The sequence below is a fragment of the Paramisgurnus dabryanus genome, chromosome 3, assembly GCF_030506205.2.
Source record: "Paramisgurnus dabryanus chromosome 3, PD_genome_1.1, whole genome shotgun sequence".
Taxonomy (NCBI): domain Eukaryota; kingdom Metazoa; phylum Chordata; class Actinopteri; order Cypriniformes; family Cobitidae; genus Paramisgurnus; species Paramisgurnus dabryanus.
Genome location: NC_133339.1, coordinates 37,777,229 through 37,796,728, shown reverse-complemented (window position 1 = coordinate 37,796,728; position 19,500 = coordinate 37,777,229). Strand labels below are relative to the sequence as shown.

The 19,500-nt window shown below is 35.4% G+C and overlaps 6 protein-coding genes across 6 annotated transcripts; 3 read left to right on the top strand and 3 right to left on the bottom strand.

Moving 5' to 3' along the window:
• Positions 1 to 4,097: 4,097 nt before the first annotated feature.
• On the bottom strand, positions 4,098 to 4,995 carry LOC135743865 (hemoglobin embryonic subunit alpha-like). The gene is made up of 3 exons (XM_065262084.2): positions 4,670 to 4,995; positions 4,374 to 4,581; positions 4,098 to 4,277 (listed from the first exon to the last, which is right to left on the bottom strand). Exons 1-3 carry the CDS (start codon positions 4,762 to 4,764, stop codon positions 4,149 to 4,151), a joined length of 432 nt encoding a protein of 143 aa, XP_065118156.1. The 5' UTR covers positions 4,765 to 4,995; the 3' UTR covers positions 4,098 to 4,148.
• A 549-nt stretch (positions 4,996 to 5,544) lies between these two features.
• LOC135744615 (hemoglobin subunit beta-2-like) lies at positions 5,545 to 6,360 on the top strand. The gene is made up of 3 exons (XM_065263217.1): positions 5,545 to 5,746; positions 5,841 to 6,063; positions 6,166 to 6,360. The coding sequence occupies exons 1-3, from the start codon at positions 5,655 to 5,657 to the stop codon at positions 6,292 to 6,294; spliced, it is 444 nt and encodes a 147-aa protein (XP_065119289.1). The 5' UTR covers positions 5,545 to 5,654; the 3' UTR covers positions 6,295 to 6,360.
• A 2,038-nt stretch (positions 6,361 to 8,398) lies between these two features.
• Positions 8,399 to 9,100, bottom strand: LOC135745403 (hemoglobin embryonic subunit alpha-like). Its single transcript, XM_065264021.1, has 3 exons — positions 8,981 to 9,100; positions 8,684 to 8,891; positions 8,399 to 8,587 (listed from the first exon to the last, which is right to left on the bottom strand). The coding sequence occupies exons 1-3, from the start codon at positions 9,073 to 9,075 to the stop codon at positions 8,459 to 8,461; spliced, it is 432 nt and encodes a 143-aa protein (XP_065120093.1). The 5' UTR covers positions 9,076 to 9,100; the 3' UTR covers positions 8,399 to 8,458.
• Positions 9,101 to 9,897: 797 nt separating this feature from the next.
• On the top strand, positions 9,898 to 10,584 carry LOC135746169 (hemoglobin subunit beta-like). Its single transcript, XM_065265082.2, has 3 exons — positions 9,898 to 10,036; positions 10,131 to 10,353; positions 10,456 to 10,584. Exons 1-3 carry the CDS (start codon positions 9,945 to 9,947, stop codon positions 10,582 to 10,584), a joined length of 444 nt encoding a protein of 147 aa, XP_065121154.1. The 5' UTR covers positions 9,898 to 9,944.
• Positions 10,585 to 16,467: 5,883 nt separating this feature from the next.
• On the bottom strand, positions 16,468 to 17,087 carry LOC135747013 (hemoglobin embryonic subunit alpha-like). The gene is made up of 3 exons (XM_065265898.2): positions 16,979 to 17,087; positions 16,677 to 16,884; positions 16,468 to 16,596 (listed from the first exon to the last, which is right to left on the bottom strand). The coding sequence occupies exons 1-3, from the start codon at positions 17,071 to 17,073 to the stop codon at positions 16,468 to 16,470; spliced, it is 432 nt and encodes a 143-aa protein (XP_065121970.1). The 5' UTR covers positions 17,074 to 17,087.
• A 574-nt stretch (positions 17,088 to 17,661) lies between these two features.
• On the top strand, positions 17,662 to 18,401 carry LOC135748139 (hemoglobin subunit beta-2-like). Its single transcript, XM_065266606.2, has 3 exons — positions 17,662 to 17,800; positions 17,895 to 18,117; positions 18,214 to 18,401. Exons 1-3 carry the CDS (start codon positions 17,709 to 17,711, stop codon positions 18,340 to 18,342), a joined length of 444 nt encoding a protein of 147 aa, XP_065122678.1. The 5' UTR covers positions 17,662 to 17,708; the 3' UTR covers positions 18,343 to 18,401.
• The last annotated feature ends 1,099 nt before the right edge of the window (positions 18,402 to 19,500 follow it).

The window sequence follows — 19,500 nt, the reverse complement described above, 5'->3', positions numbered from 1 at the left end:
ATCTCCAGAATAGTGAGTCATGTTTATATTGTTTTTGATCCCCGAGTATTTTAAGAGTTTGACTTTTTCATTGCTTGTTTTAAGTGTTAAATTGTGAAAAACAACGGTATACAGATAATTAAATTGTGTGAAAAACAACAGAATTCCCCTTTCCCCTAAAGTCCAATATCCCCTTGGACTACAGCCCTCTATTTCCCGGTTGAATGATGTCAAAGTAAGAGGGTTTGACTAAACTCCATGTCAGTTTCAAGTAGTGTTGTAGTTCTACCAGAAAGACTCGAAGATAGGTTAAGAATTGATATGAGTTTATTAAACAGTAGTTAGCAACTAAGGCTGGAATGTAACACAGTATAGTTCTTTGGCGAAGGCGACCATAGTTAAAATCCGAAGGTTACGGATTCTTGCGGTTCCTGTCTGAAGATGAAGACAGGCCAGAATCTAAGCCCCCTCGAGTATGGACGGAACCGGCCTGGTGATGGTGTAAGGGAGGGTGGGTTGTAAATGCTGGCATCAGTATCTGCGAACGCAAAGACAGGTGAGTACGAGGCTTATATACTCTCAGTATCAGGGGTGATTGATTGCACCTTGTGAAATGAATGACGTAACATTCAAGTTTCCTGGTAGAACTTATGCTGCGCTACACTAAGCTAACATTTCTCGAGACCGGTCTCACTTTATAAAGGTCTTGGTCTCGTCTTGGAATCGACCGCATTTTCACTCAGTCTTGTCTCGGTCTCAGACAAAGAGGACACTGAATTTTATTTCAAGACCAGTCAAGACCACAACTGATGGTACATCACAAATCTTTTTATTATAAATTTTATGCAGTTTATTCAGGTTTAGCATAATCTTTTTTTATCAAAAATTGTATGCAGTTTATTCGGGTTTGGCATATGATGTTGGCATTTTTTAAGCATTGTTTAAGTTTCTCCCAATGACATTTTTTCTAATTTTATTACTAAAAACACCTGCATTGTGTTAAGTGGATGGCAAGCCAAGAACGTTCAGAATAAATGGTTAAATTGATTTCAGCTCTTTAGTGTTTTTTCACTTTTATTTGCTTATAGACAAAGATAAATTCCCACATATCTGCAATGCCTTTGATTATTTTATCAACTTCTTTGATGGCATACACACACACACACACACACACACACAGATTCTGGTTTCCAAGTTTAGTGGGGACATTCCATAGACGTAATGCATTTTATACCATACAAACTGTATATTCTATTCCCCTTACCTACCCCAGTCCCTAACCCCAACCATCACAGAAACCCTTCAACTACTTCACATTTTCAAGAAACATCATTTTATTTGATTTATAAGCTTGTTTCCTCATGGGGAAATCAAAATGTCCCCACAAGGTCACAATAATACTGGTATTCCTATCTTTGTGGGGACAATTGGTCCCTTTTTTGCTGTATGCGTTAGGATTTCCCCTTCAGTATTGGTTAGGGTTAGAGTTAGGTTTGGGTAAGGATGTCATTTTATGTACCAGAAAGTTGTTCTAACCCTAAACAGAAGTGATAATTTTAAGAAAATAGGAAAAACAATTGAGTAATCAATACATGAAACTGACACAGAAAATGAAAGTCGTGGCACGGGCACGTAAAATGGTGGAAATACATGACAATGCCACGCAAAACTAAGCAAAAAAAATGCGTGACTACTTCACGAATTTTGTGAGATATAACAACACAAAAGACATTAATTATGAATAAGAAAACAAGTAATAGTTTTTGACCCTGCAGAAAAAACAGCATCAAATCAGCATGGACCAGCATGGGAATTATGCTGGTTTGGTGCTGGTTTAGCTGGTGTTCACTAGCAAACCAGCACCAAAACACAACATATGCTGGTCTTGCTGGTATTCTGGTTTTTCCAGCAGAGGACACCAAATACTGCTGATTTGATCTCGGTTTTGACCATCAAACAATGGCCTACATCAGAGCCAGGGAATCCCTGTCAGAGATGTAGCCCAGATAGGGCGGTGGTCAGCGGGCGAGTGAACACTGACGTCCGTTCATGGCTCTGGGGGCGTATTACAGAAAAGTCCTAACTTTAAAATCTTATCTTAACTGTTTGGTAACCATGGTAATTTCAGTTAGGACCTCATTTAAGACAAAAGCTATTACAGAATGATGTTCCTAAATGCATTATCTTATCTTAACTGCAGATAGGAAAGTGGTATTACAGAAGCATCCTAACTTGACAAAACATCCTAAAAACAGTCTTAACTTTAGGGTAACCTCACAGGTGTCCTAACTTAAAACTTTAATGAGAGCCAGCTGAAACAATCACATTATGATAGAGCTGCGGGAGAATACAGTACACACTTGACTCAGCATCTATTTCTTGTCTCTATCAAATGTTGAAATGTACAATAGTATCCTAGCACTTAGGAAGAATAATTTTTTTAATTTTTGTAAGTCACATTTGCTAAATGTTTAAATTGAATGGTAACTGATAGATGATGTGCTAAAACACTAATACAGAAAGACACAGACTATGATTACTATGAATTTAATAAAATGTATTTTTCTGGTCCATTGAAATTAAAAGGACAATTCTTTTGTTTACTGTAGCAGCAGCTCACGCATTGCTGGTTGCTTGGTAACAGACATGACAGTTGATAGCCGAACATGATTAAGCGATTTGGGATTTCCTAACTAGAGATGAGATAAGATTTGGTGAAATAAGATGAGAATCCTAAATCAATTTAAGATTTGCTTCTGTAATATGAATTTGTGAAAAATCTTAACTTAACACATCATATCTTAAGTTAAGACCTAAGATAGAATGTTTCTGTAATACGCCCCCTGGTTCTCACTTATCAAATCTTTCTAAGCAAACGTTCAAATAGGCGTTATCTTTACTAATCGACCGCAGATTTGGATATTATACATATATATTCTCGACTGAACTAATCTTAAAACTACACTTTGTGACCAAGAAATGGTAATATTAAGAAACTGCTATTTCGTCTATTGAGTTATGAGATTCAAAGCAGCCAAAAGTGTAACCTGTCATTCTTGCCTTCAAATCCGTGGCGGAAGAAAGTAGTTCCCAAACAAAGAGGCTTTTAAAATAACTCCGTTTTTGTTTTTAGTTTTCTTTTTTCAAACGTGTGCTGTCGAACGGTTTTATAAAAGCAATATCGCTCTCAGAGTCGTGTGATATAGGTCTATCGTCAAGGCTGTCATTGCTTCTGGCCTAATCACAGCCGTGATGGTATAGACCGGGTGTAGGCAAGTTCGGTCCTAGAGAGCCGCAGTCCTGCAGAGTTTAGTTCCAACTCTAATCAAACACACCTGAAGAAGCTAATCAATGTCTTTAGGATTTAGACATCAGGTTACATTATCAGAGCTTAGGCTAAAATATGCAGGACTGCGGCTCTCTTGGACCGAACTTGCCTACCCCTGGTATAGACCTATATCACACTGCTACTTGAACGATATTGCTTAAAGGAACAGTATGTAAGAAATTTATATCAATTAATCATTAAATGGCCCTGAAATGTCACTAGACATTAAGAAATCCTTTTCATTTCAAATACTTATATCACTGACAACAGCAGTCCGGCCAGGATATTGTCATTTAAAAAGTGGAGTTGCAGCCCTCAACTGATGTTTATGTTGTCGTTTGGTATATTGGCCACCAGCTGTGTGATTGCAGTACCAGTTTTAGCCACACGTTTTGTGATTGCAATACCAGTTTTGGCCACAATCCTACATACTGTTCCTTTAAATATATTATAAATAATATTAATTTTAATATTTTTGCTTATTTTAGCTTATTTTTAATGGTTGTTTTGTCCAATTTTTAAAATGCACGCATTACAATGCATTTTAAATGACACATTATTATTATTATTGTGTTGTTGTTGTTAATCAAATTTTTTTTTTAAATAGTCCAATGTTATTGTTCCTTTTCTTAACATGTGCCGTGTGTGTTCCAAAATTAGCATTTAGACTGTGTCACATTTTGTTTATAACAACACAGATGTGTTTTTCGTTATTCAAAGCATTAAATAAGACATTTAGTCGAGATAAATTTTCACAAGCATTTATTTTGCATCACAGAAAGACAGAAAATTCATGCTAGCATTCGTCTGACATGGCTGAAGTGAACACACTATCAAGTGCTTATCGGTACTTTTCTGACAGAGCCAGAGCCACAGCAGAGAGGAACTTGTCCATAGCCACATGAGCATCAGGGGTGAATTCAGTGGGGAACAAGAGAGCCAAAACCACGAGAATGTTGTGGGACAAAATCTACAGGAAAAACAAGAACAAATGAGTTTAGTCTGGCTAAGAGCGTATAACAGAAATCATAACATAATAATTTGTATTCTTTTCTATTGCACTTGCCTTGAAGTTGGCAGGATCAACACGAAGCCGGAAAGCATGAAGCTCACTGAGGCTCAGGAGTCCGGCAGTCAGGTCATCGATTTTCTCGACAGCCTGGGCAACGCCAGACATCACAACCTTTCCGTGATTCCTCACAGGGGCTGAACCGGGGCTCAGGTCCTTCCAGTGAGAAAAGTAACTTTTGGTCTGGGGATAAACCACCAGCATCCTGCAGAGACACAATGCCTTAAATTTTAATATATGTCTGGACAAAGCATTTCATAACAATAAACAACAGCCATTATAAATCAGCTTACCTAGAAAGAGCGTCGTGACCAATGTCATCAGACTTTCCTGAGATCTTGGCCCAGAGGTCTTTGACGGCAGCTTTGTCTTTGGCAGTGAGGCTCATTGTGGAAGGATGACTTTGCAGCAAACTCCTGTGAACTGACAGTAAGAGGGTTTGACTTTTTATACTGCTGTCAGGCAGAAGATAAACCCAAGTCCCTCCTTGAAACACCAAAGTTGACTCATCAAATTTTGGTCGTTTGCCAACTTAAGTTTATAAATAGCAATAGCAGTGAATTTAATGAATGACATAAAGCAGAACTCCTCTAAACAATTTATTTGGTTACATTTTAATAAATTCAAGTTATTTTTAGAGACAACATTGAAATTTGTTTATTATTATACCTTTACAAAAAACAGAATTGCTTTTATAAAGGTGAATGTGAAAGTTACTGAAGTTTACATAAAATAAAACTTCATTGTAAAAATTACTCTCCAAGTGTATGTAGTCCCAATGCAAAATGACTCATTTAAACAAATTTCTGTACATTGAAATTCTTTCTTTCTTTCTTTCTTTAATGTACACGGTTACAATTATTCATTTTGTTTCAATCATATGCACACCCCTTACACAAATGTGACCCTGCCCCTGATATCAAAACTAAAGTCTCATAATTATGAAACTAAAAGCATCAAAGTTTGATTTCACTCATTAATTTCACTATGATTTCAATCTTTGACATAATCTTACGGAGTTAACTTTAAAGATATAAATGTTGTATTTTATTATATATGCAATGTTATTTTAAAATATGTTAAGTAAGGCAACCACACATATCTGATAAGCATATCTTGGATTGCACAGGACTGAACAGCCCAAAAACTGGACATCCAATAGCCTGCTAAGAGGTGTGGTTTCGATGCGCATTTAAAAGTTTCTGAGAGAAGCCATCTGTTCACAGGACTTCTAAGCTTGTGTTAAAGACACTTGTCTGAAACTACACAGTCGCAAACATGGTTCAGTGGACAGACTTTGAGTGCACCACTCTTCAGGACATCTTCTCTAAAGTAGACCTCGATGCTCTTGGTCATCAGGCCTTGACCAGGTATCAAACCCTGACACTTACAAAACCAAACTAATACAACTAACTTTTAAACTTCTAACATTTTACCTGAGTGTTTCTCCTTTGTGTCTTTCAGATGCCTTGTCGTCTACCCCTGGACCCAGCGTTACTTCGGTAAGTTTGGAAACCTGTACAACGCCGCTGCCATCCTGGGAAACCCAATGGTTGCTGCTCACGGTAAAGTTGTGGTTGGTGGATTGGTGAAAGCTTTGAAGAACTTGGACAACATCAAAGAGACATATGCCGAATTAAGTGTGCTGCACTCTGAGAAACTTCACGTAGATCCTGACAACTTCAATGTAATTTACCATTCACATCCATTAAATCATACATTACTTCATAGCAGTCTTGTCACTTATAAACTCGTCTTTCTATATGACATCATCTGTGTCCATCCACAGCTGTTGGCTGACTGCATTACCATTGTTGTCGCTGCACAACTGGGAGCTGCATTCACCCCTGATGTCCAGGCTGCTTTACAGAAGTTCCTCGCTGTTGTGAACGCCTCTCTTAGAAGACAATACCACTAGAGACCAACAATGCTTTGACTGATAAACAGAGAATCTGACATCTGATGTTTCAACAAAACATTTTGTTCTTCTGTGATAAAACAAATAAATGTTTGAATATTTGATATTCAGTGCATTCTGTTATTTTTTACATTTATGGGTTTGCTGCCTCTGCAGACATTTTAAAACAAAAATCAAATCTTGGTCTAAGTTATTTTTAGTAGATCCTCTTAGCTCTACGTCGTTCTTAGCTGTACCTTATGAAAATGTCACGTTTTGCCGCGTTTGAGCGTGAGCATGTCACGCTTTTCTGTTGTGTCACTGGAAAAGTTATGTAAATGTTCAAGTAAATGAAGACATTATGGCAAATAGATTATAATAAGGGGTGCTCAATTTTTTTTAATTTAGGATAATAGGATAATAATGCCTAATAGCCTACAAATAGGGTTTTAAAGAAAACACATTCATTTATGTTCGTACTTTTTTTCTTGTAATGTAATTTAATAGCATTACAATATGGTTATAATATGCAAAATCAAAACCCTGATCACGAATATTAATGTTAATTAATGTTAATAACATTGAAGTTTTAAAATATTTTATAACTTTGACTGAGGCAAAGGCACGCCATATTCTTCACAAACATACGCAAAAGAAACTGCTCCACTTGATAACTGCTTAGTCTCCAAAGATCAAAATATTTTACAGGTTAAAACAAATCAAAGCTAAAATCTAAAAAAAAAACAATCATAACTGCACTGTAAAAATTAAAAGTTGACTTAACTTAAATTTTCAAGGCAACTTGCTGCACAGCTTTTTTGAGTTTACTCTTGGATGATATAGTTCACCTAACTCAATTTACTGAGTAATGTCAACTTACACCAAAAAGTTGAACCAACTTCAACTGATTAGGTAATAAGCAAATTTTTATGTTTACTCAACTAGTGACTAAGTTGGGTAAAGAGTAATTTAGTACATCCTAATTTAACTAATCTATATGTTTTGGACTGTGTGAGTGTACACAGAAAGGTCTCATAAACAAAGTCTTTGTCTGACTTAAACCAGAGACCCTTTTTGCTGTGAGGCAACAATGATGAGCGCTAACTCATTGTGCTGCCCTCTACACTGAACACACACTCCTCAATCATGGTAACAATGAACAAACATAATTCTTTAAAAATTACTCTAAAAACAACATATAACTAACATTAACAACATAACAACATAAATAAATCCAGCAAACATTAAAACAGTCATCTTTTTTAGTAAATATTAACCAAAGAAGTGAACATGTCGCAATGCATGCTGGGAACCATTCCGACCATTGTTTTTTTTATTGCTTGTTCAGATTACTCAGTTTGGCAAGTTGGGTGAACGAATTGGACAAAAAGTCCAGTCAACAAAATAATATTTGTTAGCTGAATGATTATGCTCTTTTCATTCAGTGAACACAAAATAATCAAATGACGCCCTTCAACAAAGAAATCTTTGTTCAAGCTACTTAAGGTTTTTTGTTGAATTAACATGTATCAAAAAAAAGTATCAAAGTATTTCTTATTCTGGATCCAATTCTTTGCAAAAAGGCAAATTTGACCCAGCCAATATAGAGAGACAAAAAATGACACTGGCAAGTGGCAATAGGCATCATGGACAGGCAATGGTGTACTGATTCGTAATGAGTATTTTGCATTTTGTTGTCCACTAATGATTGTGCAAGTTGTGTTGTTTGAAGGCAAATTTTGCTTTTGTTTCATATTTTAAATGTTTGGCGCGGTTAGAGTCCTTTGCAAACAAAATGTGTCATTTTGACCATGAGTGCCACTGTAGGCCTGTATGTTAACTGTTTTATACATGTAGAGTTTGAGTTGATGACTGCATCAAAGCAATCAAGAAAAACTGTAAGCAGCACATTTTAAGTTGTCCAAACTTAGTGATACATTTCTCAACATGTGCTGTGTATATTACCATTGCGAATTTTTTATTCAGTCTGTCACATTTTGTTTATTACAACAAAAAGGCATTTTTATTAATAGGCCTACCCTTTGTTTTTCATTTGTTCAAAACATAAAATAAGACATTAAGTCAAGATAAAATTTTCACAAGCATTTATTTTGCATCACAGAAAGACAGAAAATTCATGCTAGCATTCGTCTGACACGTCTGAAGTGAACACACTATCAAGTGCTTATCGGTACTTTTCGGACAGAGCCAGAGCCACAGCAGAGAGGAACTTGTCCATAGCCACATGAGCATCAGGGGTGAATTCAGTTGGGAACAAGAGGGCCAAAACCACGAGAATGTTGTGGGATAAAATCTACAGGAAAAACAAGAACAAATGAGTTAAGTCTGGCTAAGAGCGTATAACAGAAATCATAACATAATAATTTGTATTCTTTTATATTGCACTTGCCTTGAAGTTGGCAGGATCAACACGAAGCCGGAAAGCATGAAGCTCACTGAGGCTCAGGAGTCCGGCAGTCAGGTCATCGATTTTCTCGACAGCCTGGGCAACGCCAGACATCACAACCTTTCCGTGATTCCTCACGGGGGCTGAACCGGGGCTCAGGTCCTTCCAGTGAGAAAAGTAACTTTTGGTCTGGGGATAAACCACCAGCATCCTGTAGAGACACAATGCCTTAAATTTTTTATATATGTCTGGACAAAGCATTTCATAACAATAAACAACAGCCATTATAAATCAACTTACCTAGAAAGAGCATCGTGACCAATGTCATCAGACTTTCCTGAGATCTTGGCCCAGAGGTCTTTGACGGCAGCTTTGTCTTTGGCAGTGAGGCTCATTGTGGAAGGATGACTTTGCAGCAAACTTCTGTGAACTGACAGTAAGAGGGTTTGGCTTTTTATACTGCTGTCAGGCAGAAGATAAACCCAAGTCCCTCCTTGAAACCCCAAAGTTGACTCATCAAATTTTGGTCGTTTGCCAACTTAAGTTTATTAATAGCAGAACTCCTCTAAACAATTTATTTGGTTACATTTTAATAAATTCAAGTTATTTTTAGAGACAACATTGAAATGTGTTTATTATTATACGTTAACAAAAAACAGAATTGCTTTTATAAAGGTGAATGTGAAAGTTACTGAAGTTTACATAAAATAAAACTTCATTGTAAAAATTACTCCCCAAGTGTATGTAGTCCCAATGCAAAATGACTCATTTAAACAAATTTATGTACGTTGAAATTCTCTTTCTTTCTTTCTTTCTTTCTTTCTTTCTTTCTTTCTTTCTTTAATGTACACGGTTACAATTATTCATTTTGTTTCAATCATATGCACACCCCTCACACAAATTTGACCCTGCCCCTGATATCAAAACTAAAGTCTCATAATTATGAAACTAAAAGGATCAAAGTTTGATTTCACTCATTAATTTCACTATGATTTCAATCTTTGACATATGTTAAAGATATAAATGTTGTATTTTATTATATATGCAATGTTATTTTTAAATATGTTAAGTAAGGCAACCACACATATCTGATAAGCATATCTTGGATTGCACAGGACTGAACAGCCCAAAAACTGGACATCCAATAGCCTGCTAAGAGGTGTGGTTTCGATGCGCATTTAAAAGTTTCTGAGAGAAGCCATCTGTTCACAGGACTTCTAAGCTTGTGTTAAAGACACTTGTCTGAAACTTCACAGTCGCAAACATGGTTCAGTGGACAGACTTTGAGCGCACCACTCTTCAGGACATCTTCTCTAAAGTAGACCTCGATGCCCTTGGTCATCAGGCCTTGGCAAGGTATCAAACCCTGACACTTACAAAACCAAACTAATACAACTAACTTTTAAACTTCTAACATTTTACCTGAGTGTTTCTCCTTTGTGTCTTTCAGATGCCTTGTCGTCTACCCCTGGACCCAGCGTTACTTCGGTAAGTTTGGAAACCTGTACAACGCCGCTGCCATCCTGGGAAACCCAATGGTTGCTGCTCACGGTAAAGTTGTGGTTGGTGGATTGGTGAAAGCTTTGAAGAACTTGGACAACATCAAAGAGACATATGCCGAATTAAGTGTGCTGCACTCTGAGAAACTCCACGTAGACCCTGACAACTTCAATGTAATTTACCATTCACATCCATTAAATAATCCATTATTTCATAGCAGTCTTGTCACTTATAAACTCGTATTTCTATATAACATCATCTGTGTCCATCCACAGCTGTTGGCTGACTGCATTACCATTGTTGTCGCTGCACAACTGGGAGCTGCATTCACCCCTGATGTCCAGGCTGCTTTACAGAAGTTCCTCGCTGTTGTGAACGCCTCTCTTAGAAGACAATACCACTAGAGACCAACAATGCTTTGACTGATAAACAGAGTTTCTGACATCTGATGTTTCAACAAAACATTTTGTTCTTCTGTGTTGAAATAAATAAATGTTTCAATATTTAATAATCAGTGCATTCTGTCATCTTTTACATTTATGGGTTTGCTTTTACTTTAGACATTTTTAAACAAAACTCAAATATTGGTATAAGTTATTTATAATATCAGGTTTATTAAACAGTAAACACAGCACAACACAATTACATTACCCTTCTTATGCGGGCTCATCATTTTATGAATTTATGAATCTTTAAAACAGCTCAAAGGTTAGGTTTGACTCCTACCGATTTAATGCCTTTAACACACTTTGGATAAAAGCATCTTTTAAATGTAAATGAAACCACTGTTAGAGTATAATTTTGCAAGATTGTAAAAACGTAGCTGAAGAATCAGGGCCGGCGTTTGCATATGGCAGGGTATGGCAGTTGCCACCCAGCCAACATTGAAATGTGTGCCCCACATGGGTCCCATCTAGGCAGCATGGGTTACATGTGGGCATGGGCTTCACATGGCCATATATGTGGGTCCCATCTGGGTTTGCCCATGTGGGATGATAATGTGGGGCCCTCATGGCACCTATGTTGGCAAAATAATTTTATCCTTGAAATACATCTTTATACATTTAAAATCTTGAAATAATAACTTTTGGTTGATTGTCACCTTTAAACAAAGAGCAAATTATATAACAGATATGATTTGATCAGTATAAAACATTTTAAATTAAAATGCGTTCTTTTTTACATTTAATTGTCATATTTATAATGTTTACCTGCTTATGAATTTATCAATAATTAATTTTAATTTGCACAGCTGAGAATGAGGGAAAATAAGAAATGTCAGAAAGTGCATCAGTTTGTTAGTGTGGTAATTAAAGAAATGTTTCAAATATTCTGGAAGGAGCTGATAAGTGGAGTCAGGTGTTTCATATAAGGAGACCTCATAACGATCTGCTCACTACTACGACACATTACGCTTGATAAAGTAGTCTTGCTTCCAATGTTTTTAATTTTTCACATAATATAATATCATATTTTATATAATCTTTGCTAAAATAGGCGGACTTTTAAAATTATAAACGATAAAGATGGTAAACATTTATACTTCAAGAATTCCAGGCGCAAGGATACAGTTTCAACCGGAGCAGCAGGAGTCAACTTAATGTTACACTTGTAATTTATTCTGATGTGTGGTTTTAGAAAATGTGCAAGTTCACGGACTGCACAGCGATGAATCAAAGCAAACGTGCAAGGACATTTAATGAGTTTGGCTGTGGATGCTTTGGAAGTTCTTCATAAAACGTTTGAGCAAAGATTAAATGATGATCAGAATTAAGACCATCTCCAGAACAGTGAGCAATATTTGTGTCGGTTTTTTAGTATTTTTAGAGTTTGACTTCTTTCAATGCTTATTTTAAGTCTTATGTTAAATTATTAGTCATTTCCTGCATTAGCAGTTTTGAAATGTTGATGATTATTTTAGCATTGCAAGTGTTATAAATTATTTAAATTAATAAATTGACAAAGTATTTTGAGATATTGAACCTGTACAGTTTTTTCTTTGATTTCTCATATTGCACCTCCTTCGTGTTTTGTGATGAATAAACTGTTAAATATTTATGCTGAAACTGATATTTGCCGAACTGAAGTAATGTTCCTTTTATCGGTTTTCAATTTTGAATTGTATATTAAAGTAAATTAGAATTAAGCATTAAAAGTATAATAATTACATAATAAGGGACCAGTCCAGTACCAATTAAAAACCCATACTGGGCCCTGGTAAATATCTGGGCTTCATTAGGTGGGGGCAATATGGGCCCTACGTGTTGCCCAGCTGGGCCCCACTCAGTTTCTATATCAAATTCATGTGGGCTAACCCAGGTGGGGCCATAGTGGAACCCATGGACAAACCCATATAGACGGTTCGCACATGGGCTGACGCGATACACGTCTGGATCCGAGCTTTACTTCCGGATTCGTTTTTTTAATGGTATGACTAGTTGCTAAACTGATCTCTTGAACAAATGCCTCGTCAAAAATAACAAATGTTTTGGTTTCCTATGTTATCTATGTGTTGTTTTTTGCTTGTTATATAAATAAACAATGTTTAAATAACTTTGTTGTTATTTATTCTTAGCGGCCCTTACGAACCATGGTTTTACTACACTGGTTTAACTATGGCTTTTGAAAATCATGATTGTCAAATATTTTGTAGTTACTATGGTTTTACTACAGTAACCATGTTTTTTGGTTTGTTTGTTTTAACTGTAATATAGTAAAACCATGGTTAATTTTCGTAAGGGGGGTTTACCGGAAGATACATGTGGACCACGACAGCGGCTTGTTTATGTTGTTACTGCTGAACCGACAATAGGGCCCACATAGGAAGGGCTGGGCATACCTAGCATTCAGACAAAACACCAGAAATCAACAGGCTATAATGATGCTCATTAAAGATCATTTTAAATATTTTTAATAGAACATATCTGAACATTGGTACATCACTAAGAGGGATAATTTACACGTGTGTTCGACTTCATGCTAGTAACATAGGAACCTACAGGCGAATGACATCGAAGAGCCGCGAGAGCTGTTCGAAAGCAAACTCTTCCGATACTTTGATGTCATAAGCCTGTCGTTCTTGCCGGGCAGCTTGAAGTTGAACACAATCTATAATAGTGGGGTTCCTTCTGCAGGAGGTCTGATGACCGCTGCTTTTATAATCTCTATTTTCGCAAGTGAAATCCTTTTTTGTTTTAACATTCAAACAAACTCACGGTTCTCCCCCACACTCGCGCTATGGATATTATTCCAGAAGTAATATGATTTGTTATCTGAGGATAAATAAACATGTTCTGTTTTCCAATGGGATTGTAACGCCGTCGAAGTGAATTGTATTAATTATTTGCGCGCATTTTTGAATATGTTTTTGAACGTTAGGGGAGACCGGGGTTGGTTGTCACAATTTTTACTCCTGCATGAATTGCTCATCTTCAAAAAATCTTTCAGCTGTAATTCCTACATGAAATGAAACTTTGGAGTCTTGGCTTTAAATGTGTATACTTTTTACTTTTAGAATGTATTGTAACAGGAAGTAATTAACCATCAAAGACACTCTGACACAATGTGACAACCAACCCCATCACGGGGTTTAAATATGAATCCACCCCTATGATAGTTGTTATTAATGCCCCTTATGTTTAATCAATGGGATTAAAGTGGGTGATCAGTTACTTGAATACTATGAACTTCAGCCAGCTCCTTGTTTCCTGACTGCCATTATTGGACAAACTGATTAATCCAGGTGTGTCTGATTATTGTTGTTGTGACTACTGAGGTCAGGCACACCTGGATTAATCAGTTTGTCCAATAATGGAAGACAGGAAACAAGAAGCTGGCTGAAGTTCAGGAAGTAGCGCAGCTGGGCATAAAGCCTATTGTCTACTGTGTTGAGAAATAAAATGAAATAATGTTTAGTGTTAAAACCTCTTTATTTAATGCTTTGTTTATTTTATTTTAACAGCAAACAAAATCAAACAAACACACAAACAGTCTTAAAAGGTCTACATGTCCAATATTCTTATGTGACAACCAACCCCGCAAGCTGTGACAACCATCCCCAACTGACTTCTTGACAAACATGATAAGCTAGCTGCCACACCGCTTTGACTTGATCGCTTAAAGATTACTCAAAATAAAGCTACTACTTTTAGCTTTTTAATGAGTGTTTTGTTTTTGAATTACTAATATCCTACAAGATTTCAACACAAAAACAACACCAACATAAAAATTTACTCTGACCCATAAAAATAAAAAATTGTCTCCTAACATCAATGTTTTGTGTCTGCTCAGCAAAATTTCAAGTGCAAATGAGTAAGCTATTAAAGGCTAACAAATTGATATCAAAATTGTACCACAGTGCCATGTAGTATGTCTGGAATAAGCACTGTGACAACCGGACAACCAGCCCCGGTCTCCCCTACTTGTTCAATGAAAACTGCACGACGACAAAAGGTAAGACTTGTTTTGGCTTTTAGCCCTGTTTTACTAAGAGTTTTATTTAGTGTAGTTGGTTAACCTTAGCCGTGCTCTATCACATCATTTAAAAGTCTTTGTGTGTTTTATTGGCGGTTTTCATGACAAGATTTGTGAAGGGAGATCACAGTATGTTTTGTTTTAATATTATCTTGTTTTAGTGTGTCTGTTGCTGGAGTTGCACTTAAAATTACAACATGTGAAAAGCATTATTAAACAACCATAATTTTCAGTTTCTATTTTTGTTTTCCATTTGTATTGCTTCCGTATTGTTGTTTGTAAGTGTACATCCGTGTAATCTTAGTATGATTTTGTACACACATAATGTGTTCATAGGTTCGTTGTTTGGGAATGGCCTTCTTGTACGGTGAAATTTTGCCATACTCTAGGTTTTCTTGAAACGCAGCCACTGTGAAGAATGTCTTAAATTTCAATTGTAGTCTTAAACTATCTGTAAAATTAATGTTTGACACAGTTAAAATTATAAGACTTCTGCTCAATTATGTGCACTACTGACAATTAGGCAATATAAGAAAAATGTTAAAGAACAAATATTTGTATGCTCTTGCAAGGTGCTTGATAAATGTACTATTTAAAACATTTAAAAGGTTTTTGTCGTGCATGCAATCATTTAATAATTCAAAAAGTAAATATTAAACAAACTTTTTAAATGTTATAAAATGTTCGTTAAAATTTGCTGTATACTTTAGGACTTTAGTTAAGCAAATAAAGAAAATAAGCAAAATGCATACAATACTGGATTGTTTTAAAAAGAGCATTAACATTCCTACTTTGAAAACTTTTAATTTGCCTCATATAACGTAAATATGCCTCGATTTATTTTTGTTATAAGAAAGAAAAGAAAAATATTTTCACGCTATCAAATTCTTTTTTTTTTTGCAAAAATGTCAAAGGTCAATACACTAAAAGCATTGGATAAACAACATATTCCATGTTTTGTAGTAATTATATTAAACACATTTATTTATTAACATCTTGTTTACATTTTATAGGTTTAGTAAAAGTTGGTTGATGTGTTAGATGAGCAAATAAAGAATAATTTACAAAAGCTTGTTTGCAATAGTGGATTTTTTCTAAAGGGGATTTTGGCAACAGGGTTAACAATTATAACGATAAGTTCATTTGACTCAAAGTTAAATATAATAATATAACGCTATTTATAATATATAATTACACTGTAAAAAGAGTCTGTAGAAATGACAGTATTACTGGGTATTACTGGCAACTAGCTGCCAGTAACTTACTGTAGATTTTACATTTGTTATTTACTGGCAACAGTTTGTTCAAAATTAAATGAACATTAAACATTTTCCGTCTTTATCATCTACAATAAGTTACTGGCAACCAGCTGCATAATTACAGCTAATTTTTTACAGTGTATTTTATTTATTATTTTAGTCTGAAAATTTTGAGAAGAAACTCGCGAAATGTAATATAAACTTTTAATTTTGAGTTGCACATTTATTTGTTTATTTATTGTCATTTGAAAACCATATTTTAATTTGTCCAAAATTAGTAATAATTTTCTCAACATTTGCAGTGTATATGCAATATTACCATTGGGAATTTTGTATTCGGACTGTGACATTTTGTTTATGACAAAACCAATGTATTTTTATTAATAGGCCTACCCATGTGTTTTGTGGTTTGTTTTTTTTATTTGTTCAAAGGATTAAATAAGACATTTAGTCGAGATAAATTTTAACAAGCATTTATTTTGCATCACAGAAAGACAGAAAATTAATGCTGGCATTCGTCTGACACGTCTGAAGTGAACACATTATCAATTGCTTTTATCGGTACTTTTCGGACAGAGCCAGAGCCAGGGCAGAGAGGAACTTGTCCATAGCCACATGAGCATCAGGGGTGAATTCAGTGGGGAACAAGAGGGCCAAAACCACGAGAATGTTGTGGGACAAAATCTACAGGAAAAACAAGAACAAATGAGTTTAGTCTGGCTAAGAGCATATAATAATTTGGATGTATTTTTTATTTCACTTGCCTTGAAGTTGGCAGGATCAACACGAAGTTGGAAAGCATGAAGCTCACTGAGGGTCAGGAGTCCGGCAGTCAGGTCATCGATTTTCTCGACAGCCTGGGCAACTCCAGACATCACAACCTTTCCGTGATTCCTCACGGGGGCTGAACCGGGGCTCAGGTCTTTCCAGTGAGAAAAGTAGGTTTTGGTCTGGGGATAAACCACCAGCATCCTGCAGAGAATAAATGCATTCGATTCTAAATATATTTCTGAATTCAGAACAGTTAATTTCATTATAAAAAAAAAAACTAGAGCCAATATCTTACCTAGAAAGAGCATCGTGACCAATGTCATCAGACTTTCCTGAGACCTTGGCCCAGAGGTCTTTGACGGCAGCTTTGTCTTTGGCAGTGAGGCTCATTGTGGAAGGATGACTTTGCAGCAAACTCCTGTAAGCTTACAGTAAGAGGGTTTGACTTTTTATACTGCTGTCAGGCAGAAGATAAACCCAAGTCCCTCCTAGACTTGACTCATCAAATTTTGGTCGTTTGCCATTATCATCTTTCACTTTATTAATAGCATTGAATTTAATGAATGACATGAAGGGCCATTCTCTTAAGCCAATAATTTGGTTACATTTTAAATAGTTTAAGTGATTTTTAATAACAACATATTTCTTTTTTGTATTTGATGTACTAGTTAAATAAAATGTTAACAATTTATTCATTTAATTAAATTTTAACGCCTTGACAGTATATTCAAAATTTCTAAATCAATGCCACTCTTAAAAATTCCATGTGTTTCCAAATAAATAAAAAACGTACATTCTTTCAAATAATTTAAAAACAGCCGTTTTGTATTGAAATGGTTTTAAATGTAGAGTAATAAAAACAACACGGCATCAAAACCCACAAATCTGATAAGCATATCTTGGATTGCACACGACAAGAGGCGTGGTTTCGATGCGCATTTAAAAGTTTCTGAGAGAAGCCATCTGTTCACAGGACTTCTAAGCTTGTGTTCAAGACACTTGTGTGAAACTCCACAGTCGCAAACATGGTTCAGTGGACAGACTTTGAGCGCACCACTCTTCAGGACATCTTCTCTAAAGTAGACCTCGATGCCCTTGGTCATCAGGCATTGGCAAGGTATCAAACCCTGACACTTACAAAACCAAACTTTTTAAACTAACTTCTAAACTTCTAACATTTTAACTGAGTATTTTTCCTTTGTATCTTTCAGATGCCTTGTCGTCTACCCCTGGACCCAGCGTTACTTCGGTAAGTTTGGAAACCTGTACAACGCCGCTGCCATCTTGGGAAACCCAAACGTTGCTGCTCACGGTAAAGTTGTCGTTGGTGGATTGGTGAAAGCTTTGAAGAACTTGGACAACATCAAAGAGACATATGCCGAATTAAGTGTGCTGCACTCTGAGAAACTCCACGTAGACCCTGACAACTTCAGGGTAATTTAATAAACATTAAATCATACATTATTTCATAGCAGTCTTGTCACTTATAAACTTGTATTTCTATATAACATCATCTGTGTCCATCCACAGCTGTTGGCTGACTGCATTACCATTGTTGTCGCTGCACAACTGGGAGCTGCATTCACCCCTGATGTCCAGGCTGCTTTACAGAAGTTCCTCGCTGTTGTGAACGCCTCTCTTAGGAGACAATACCACTAGAGACCAACAATGCTTTGACTGATAAACAGAGAATCTGACATCTGATGTTTCAACAAAACATTTTGTTCTTCTGTGTTAAAGCAAATAAATGTTTCAATATTTAATATTCAGTGCATTCTGTGATATTTTACATTTATGGGTTTGCTTCGTCTTTAGACATTTTAAAACAAAACTCAAATATTGGTATATGTTATTTATAATAGATTAGGTTTATTAAACACAGCACAACCTAACACAATTATATTACCCTTCTCATGCGGGCTCATCATTTTATGAATTCATGCAACTTTAAAAAAAGCGCAAAGTTTAGGTTTGACTCCTAGGAGAAAACTTACCGATCAAATTTCTTTAACGCACTTTGGATAAAAGCATGTTTTAAATATATAAATGTAAATGAAACCACTGTTAGAGTATGGTTTTGCTAGATTGTAAACACGTAGCTGAAGAATTTCTTTAAATTTCAATTGTAGTCTTAAACTATCTGTAAAATTAATTTTCAGTTTCACGATGACACATTTAAAATTATAAGACTGCTGCTTAATTATGTGCACTACTGACAATTATATAAGAAAATGTTAAAGAACAAATATGCTCTTGCAAAGTGCTTTCTAAATGTACTTTTAAAACCTTTAAAAGGTTTTTGTCATGCGTACAATCATTTAATGATTCAAAAAAGTAAATATTAAACAAACTTTTTAAATGTTTAAATGTTATTAAATGTTTGTTAAAATTTGCTGTATACTTTAGTTAAGCAAATAAAGAAAATAAGCAAAATGCATACAATTCTGGATTATTTTAAAAAGAGCATTAACATTCATACATAGAAAACGTTTTATTTGCCTCAAATAACGTAAATATGCCTCGATGTAATGTTGTTATTAGAAAGAAAATAAAAATATTTTCACGCTATTAAATTCTTTTTGGTTTTTTTTTTTTTTTTTTGCAAAAATGTCAAAGATAACAACGAAGGTTAAACAACATATTTCATGTTTTAGTAGTAATTATATTAAACGCATTTATTTATTAGCATCTTTTTTACATATTATAGGTTAAGTAAAAGTTGGTTGATGTGATGAGCAAATAAAGAAAAATATACAAAAGCTTATTTGCAATAGTGGATTATTTCTAAAAGGGCTTTTGGCCACAGGGTTAACACTT